The sequence below is a fragment of the Mandrillus leucophaeus genome, unplaced genomic scaffold, assembly GCF_000951045.1.
Source record: "Mandrillus leucophaeus isolate KB7577 unplaced genomic scaffold, Mleu.le_1.0 Scaffold4, whole genome shotgun sequence".
NCBI classification, from domain to species: Eukaryota; Metazoa; Chordata; class Mammalia; order Primates; family Cercopithecidae; genus Mandrillus; species Mandrillus leucophaeus.
The window spans coordinates 1,018,060-1,024,790 of NW_012104253.1; the positions used below are offsets into that span (position 1 = coordinate 1,018,060).

Here is a 6,731-nt window from a genome sequence, read left to right on the forward strand (position 1 = left end):
TGCGCCTTCCCCCAGTCCCCGCCCCGGACGCGCCTTCCCTCCAGTCCCCGCCCCCGGACGCGCCTTCCCTCCAGTCCCCGCCCTGGATACGCCCTCTCCCAGTTTCCTCCCCTGAACACGCCCTTCCAGAGCCCCGCCCCTGCCCGACTGCCTCACCTGCGCCGCAGTCCGGGTGCGAGCCCACGTCTGAGACGCCGAATCCGGCTCCTGAAGCCAAGACGAGTTCCCCATCCAGCGGCAGGAGCTGCAAAAGGCACTGGCTAAGGCGGTGCCATGCGGGGGTCCGGGCCTGCTCCGCACCCACCCCGCCCCCAGTCCCCTGGGACGAGAAGCTAGCCCCTGTCCACGGAAGGGGCCCGGGCGAGCTCAGGCCCGGGATCTTCGGCCTGGCTGAGGCTGCCAGAGGAGGAGGATCTGGCCTGGGAAAGATGGGGCCGCGTGTGCAAGTCCCCGAGGCGGGCACAGCCCAGTGTCCTGTACCTGAGCTAGAGGTCTCAGGCCAGGGGCAGAGCCCCAGCCCGGGAGCGAGACGGAGCCGTGGGGAGTCTGGGGCAGAGGTGACTCTGGCCAAGGCCTGTCGCCTCCCCCATAGCCCCCTGAGAAGGTGCACAGGCCCAGGGCTCCCAGGTTCAAACGTTGCCCAGCCCCGGGGAGTCTGGTGTGTGAGGGAGGGAGGGAGGGAAGGAGGGGAGGGAGGGAGAGGCTGCATCTGGGGGCCAGGGGTGCAGGAGGAGGCAGGGAGTGTAGCCGGGCAGTGGAGTTGCCCCTGCTGTTTCTTAGGCCTGGTGTGGGCCATGCAGCTCCCTCACCACAGAAGTGGGGCCACAGCCCAGGCCTCGGGTGTCAGCAGAAATATGGGGGTCTGACCGGCCGCCCCTCCCTCCCCGTCTCCTCCAAGTGCCAGGACCTCGGCTTCCTGCCTTCTTGCTTCTGCGCTTCTCTCTCAGGGGCTGAGGATGAGCGCTGGGCCAGGGCAACCCTTGGTGCCAGGTTATGAGGGGCTCAGCACAACAGGGCATGCCCACCCAGGGCAGGGCCCACTCTTTGGCCCTTCCAGGGGCACTGCACCTGAGCAAGAGGCCAACACCCCCAGTGGCGTGAGGTCACACTTCAGTTCCGTGCACACCTGAGGGTGCGGCTCTGCCAGCAGGGCGGGCAAGTCCACCCACAGATGTAGAGGCGGAGCCATAGGCACAGGAATGTGTCACAGCACAAAGCGCCTCAGGAACAGGGAGGGGTTCCCAGGAGGAAGCATACCAAGAACACCTTTTCTTAAAGAACGAAGGGGAAAAATATAAACGTAAAAATCCTAATAGTTGAACAGACAAGCACAGTAGGTAAGGCCAGGAGTTTGAGATCAGCCTGGTGAGGAACATAGTGCAACTCTGTCTCTACAAAAATTTTACAAATAAAAAGAGGATATAATTTTTAAATATAGGGCAACATTCATAATAGAAACAAACTTAAGGCCAGGAGCCGTGGCTCATGTCTGTAATCCCAACACTTTGGAAGGCCAAAGAGGGCATATCACTCGAGCCCAGGAGTTTAAGACCAGCCTGGCCAACATAGTGAGACCCCATCTCTACAAAAACTACAAAAATTAGCCGGGCGTGATGGCACAAGCCTGTAGTCCCAGCTACTCAGGAGGCTGAGGTGAGAGGATTGTTTGAGCCCAGGGAGGTCAAGGCTGCAGTGAGCCGTGATCCTGCCACTGCACTCCAGCCTGGGCAACAGAGTGAGACCCTGTCTCAAAAAACCAAACTTAACAAAGTATTGATGAATTAACCAGTACAATACAAGACCTCTACAGGCAACACTTTAAGATGCTAATGAGTACATGGATGACCTGAAATATTTGGAGAGGTCATCCATGCTCTTGAATGGATGGCTTGACAGCATAAGGCTGTTATTTATCCCAATCAAAATTCCTATAGTCTCAGCTACTTGGGAGGCTGAGGCAGGAGAATCACTTGAACCCGGGAGGCAGAGGTTGCAGTGAGCAGAGATCATGCCACTCACTGCACTCCAGCCTGGGCGACAGAGCAAGACTCCATCTAAAAAAAAAAAAAAAAAATCCAGGGTTTTTTTGTTTGTTTGTTTGTTTGTTTTTTTGTGGTGGTGGTGGTGGTAGTTGGTACCTGGCAAACCTATTCTACAATTTATCTGCAACAATGAGATCCACAAAGAACCTTGGAGCAGGAGTGAAGGGGATGGATATTAAGCCATCCCGCAGAGCCACAGTGTGGATAGTGTAGGGTCGGCAAAGCGGCCTGTGGACTTGAAGACAGGGCTCAGAGAGACCCACAATGCCCAGGCACACGCTGGATTCCAGCAATACTGGAAGAAAAGGGCAAGGCGGAGGACGTTGGCAGCTGGGCTCACTCTAAGGAGAGAAACAGAGCAGGACCCCTTGCTGGTGCACATGCCCCATAGGTACGCAGTCGATTACCATTGTGACTGAGGAGCACATGGGATTCTCAAACGAAACACAAAAAACACAGTTCTAAGGTAAGGGGTTTTGCATTAGGTCGATTAAAATGAGGGTTTCTGTTCCACACAGGACACTGCAGGCAAGTCCACAGTGAGCAGACTTGCAAAGCCTCCAGCCCAGGCAGGGGGATGGGTGGAAGACAGGAGACTTCCCCAACAAGAAAGCAGGCAAAGGGTAGAAATGGAAGGAAGGGCAAGGAAAAGGAAAATCGCAGGGAGGGACGCTCCCACCCAGAGAATTACAAAGTAAAGCACTCATATGCACGGCCTGTTACTCGGGCACTATCTAGGCAGATGGACGACACTGGGAGCCAGGGGTGTGGAGGGGATGGGGGTGCTCAGGCAGCTCTGGGTGAATTCGGCCTCTGCAGGCTGGGACCCCAGGGCCACTGTCCCCTGCCCCTGCACTGTTCCCACCAGCCAATGGATGATCAATGAATGAATAATTGAATAGATGAATGAAGGAATGGAGTGTTGCCTCCTTTCAGAGCCCAAGTGCTTCCAATGAGATCATGAAAGTAAGGAGGCTGGCAGGGGAGGGGAGTAGGGGGAAATCCATGCCCTGGAACCTCCACCCCAGCCTGACTCCTCTGCCCACAGATCCCCCATCAGCTCCCAGTGCCCCCCTCCCTCAGGCTGCCTGGTTGCCAAGGTTATGCGTGGGCTCCGGGGGCGGGGCCATGAGGGGCAACTGCCTCCCTCTCCCAGCCTTCCTCCCATCTCCCGGGCAGGAACGTCATCATCTTGCTGTGGGTGCCCTGCCCAGTGCCTGGCGGCTTTTGGGTTAAGGTAGCTTTGGAAAACCTGAAGGAATAAATCAAGCAGCCCTGGGGTGGAAATGAGGCCCGGGATCCCTGACGCTGCGTGGGGCAGGAGTGGGCCAGGCCGAGGCCATTGAGCCATCCCCCCCACCTGCACACGCAGGGGCCCCCAGGCCTGGACCCCACATCCGGAGCCGACACCCTGACCCAGCTCACCAGTGACCCTCACCCAAGAGTGACTGAGCTGGCAGATGTGCAGGTGACAGGATGAGGACGCAGCCCAGGAGTGACTGTGAAGGGGCTGGAAGGAAGCTTTTGCCCAGAGACTTGGCCTGTGGGCCCCACAGTCACCCTGGAAGCTGGCGGGCTGTCGCTGCAATGGGACAGTGGCCACCGAGGATACTCAGCCGAGTGGGGGGGGCTGTGTGCCAGTGAAGCTGTATTTACTGTTGCTGAGGTGTGAATGTCATATACTTTTCAAGTGCCACAAAAGATTGTTCTTTTTTTCCCCAGTGATTACAAAGTGTAAAAACCATTCCTTGTTCCAGCCATAGGGGCTGCATTTGGCCTGTAACTCGCTGAACTCCACCTTAAACAAGGAAATCTGCTTATTTCTCTGGGGCCTTACCAGAGCCTTTAATATGTGATAAAGTTCCACGCAAGTGCAGGCTGCAGCGTTTCCCAAACTTACCTGCTCATGGAACCTGCTTTCCTCCCAGTTCCCATCATTTTCTTGGAGTGTTGTGTGACGCAGTTTGAGAAAAAGGTCCCCTAGGGCAGCAGTCCCCAACCTTTTTGGCACCAGGGACCAGTTTTGTGGAAGACAGTTCTTCCATGAACCGATGGGTGGGGAAGGTTTCAGGATTAAGCTGTCTCATCTCAGATATCAGGCACTTAAGGAGTGCACACCACCCAGGTCCCTCGCTGGCACAGTGACATAGGGGTCCCTGGGAGAATCTGATCTGAAGGGTGGTAGAACGAAGGCAGGAGTGGGCTCACTTCTTGCTGGGTGGCTGCTTCCTAACAGGCCAGGGACCCGGATGGTGGGTAGAGGGGGGGTATTGGGGACCCTAGTGTTCTAAAGGTGGAGCTTTAGGCACCAGGACAGGGCAAGACTTTGGGGGAAGGGCGTGGAGCGGGCACTTCCTGAGAAGACCACCCACTGCTGGGTACCAGAAGGGCTGTGGGGACGGGGCGCCTCCCACCCCTCCAAGGACACAGCCTGGCTGAGACCATGGGACCACGCTCCCCTAGGTTCTCCCCCATCCCCTGCCTCCTAGATTATTCTCCAGAGGCCAAAGTCCGAGTCCCGCAGCGCCTCCATGCTGGTGGGGGCCGCCTTCCAGACACAGCAGTCCCTGAAGGAACTTGGGAGACTCCGGGAACCCCCAGCCCAGTGGCAGCAACAGCCCGGCCTTACCATGTCTGAGACGGCATGACCTTCTCGCACCAGGACTGACACCATCTGCAGGAAGAAGCTGCGTCAGCCCAGCCGGGAGCAGCCCCAACCTGGGCCACGCGGTCCCGGGGGTCCAGGCCCATCACCGACCCGGTCGGGGCTCCCAGGCACCTTGTCCGCCGGGAACTCGACGGCGCCGCCGGCGCATGGGGTGCGGTTCTGGCTCCAGTTGGCTCCGACGTCGAAGTCCGTATTGGGGACCCAGAGTTTGGAGGCTGCATGGGTCAGTGCTGGGGAGGAGGCGACCGAGTACCCGCCGTTCTCGCCGGGATGCTCCCTCCTCAGGGAAGGCCACCCACCCATAGAGGTGCAGCAGGTCCGCGCGGGTCACCCGGGACGCATAGGAAGCCCATCCCCGGGGCCCAGACCCAGGCCCTGGGCCCTCCCGGCCAGACTGTGGGCGCCCTGCCCAAGCGCTCTCCGACGGACTTTTACTGTATCTGCAGAGCCCGCTCAAACGTGCCCTACAGGACGCCTGCCTAGATCGCCTCCCGGCAGTGCCCCCAGTTTGCCTGGCGCTGGAACAGAGGAGAGGGCTGTTAAGGACAGTGACAACCGGGGCATGGAGGAGGACGGGGCAGCGCAGCCCTCTTCCTTGGCCTTGGAATCAGGAAGGCTTCCCGGAGAAGTCCTACCTGGGCCGGGAAGGGCTGCGACACAGCGCATCCCGGTATGAGAGGAACGAACGGGCTGGGGGCGGCAGGACCCGGTCAGGCCGGCCCTGAACGGGGTGGGTGGGGTTGCCGTGAGGGAGCCGCGAGGGGTTTAGGGAAGGGGGCGCCAGGGACACGCGCCGGCCTGGTGTGAAGGCGGGGGAGGGCTCAGTGCTCCCTTGCGGACCGGGAAACTGAGGCAGTCTGCCCAGCCCCGCAGGCGCACACTCGCTGCTCTCGGCAGGTTCTGGGGACCGCGCCCATTTCGCAGACGGAAAAACCGCGAGGGCAGGAGCCACCGGAGGCCGGGGCTGGCGGAGGCTCCCGGACCCCTCCTCTCCTTTCCCGCGCCGCCAGATGCACTGGCCGCGCACTCGCCCGACCAGGGAGGCCAGCTCGAGTTTCACGCCCCCCACCCTCCAAAGCCCTCGCTGCCCACTCCTCGGAAGATCTTCACCCTCCACATCTAGAGCCACCTCGGCCCTGGGTCCTGACAGACCCGCTGCCGTCCTGGGCCCTGGCCCGCACCATTGTGGCCCCGGCTCACCGCAGAGCTGCAGCCACAGCAGGACCCGGCCCAGGGCGCCCATCTCGCCTCTGCTCCGGGCGCCCATCTCGCCTCTGCTCCTTGCGCCCGACCAGGAGACTTTGCCCCACTGGACCCACGTGACCAGGCAGGTCGGGTGGGGGCACCGGGGTCCGTTACACATTTACCTCCAGACCCGCCCAGGGCCGACTCTTCAGGCCCCTGGGAGGCACCGTCTCAGCCTCTCCTTACCCGCCCCTCCAGGGCCTGAACACCTTAGGTTCTCAGGAAGAAGGGCAAGGAAGAAGGGCTTGGCGGGACTAACCTACCCGGTAAAATGGGTGTCTTGCCGGGAGGGGGAATAAACGACCTTTGAATTCACCCCTTTCTCTGTCCTGTGTGCTGCTAGGGCTGAGCCTAGTCCGCTCACCATTGTGACTGGGTGTCCACTTCACGTAGTGCCCCCCTACCATGGGTTGCAGATGGTGGTTGGATGATAGAAGGAAGATACTGGATGGAACATGGTATGTGGATGGTATACGAGGGTGGATTGTGGATGGTGGTGGAGTGTAATGGATGGTGAGTAGGGGACAGCTGATGGACAGCAGCATTGATGGTGCATGATGTAGGGCATATGGATGCATGGCAGGTGAATGGTGAATGGTTGACGGGGTGGATGATGAGTGATAGAGGGTGGATGGGTGATGAATGGATGGATGAGGATGGTGAGTGAAAAATGAATGAATGGCCAGGTGCAGTGGCTCACGCCTGTAATCCCAGCACTTTGGGAGGCTGAGGCGGGCAGATCACGAGGTCAGGAGATCAAGACCATCCTGGCTAAC

The 6,731-nt window shown here is 59.5% G+C and overlaps 1 protein-coding gene across 1 annotated transcript in view; it reads right to left on the bottom strand.

Moving 5' to 3' along the window:
• The window catches only part of AMN (amnion associated transmembrane protein), an 8,238-nt gene extending 2,277 nt beyond the window's left edge, over positions 1–5,961 (bottom strand). Inside the window, exons 1-4 of the mRNA XM_011991793.1 lie at positions 5,911–5,961; positions 4,822–4,940; positions 4,672–4,716; positions 157–244 (exon numbers count right to left, since the gene is read on the bottom strand). Of these exons, the coding sequence (XP_011847183.1) occupies positions 157–244; positions 4,672–4,716; positions 4,822–4,940; positions 5,911–5,953 (295 nt within the window). The 5' untranslated portion in view covers positions 5,954–5,961. The remainder of the gene's footprint in view (positions 1–156; positions 245–4,671; positions 4,717–4,821; positions 4,941–5,910) is intronic.
• Positions 5,962–6,731: the final 770 nt, after the last annotated feature.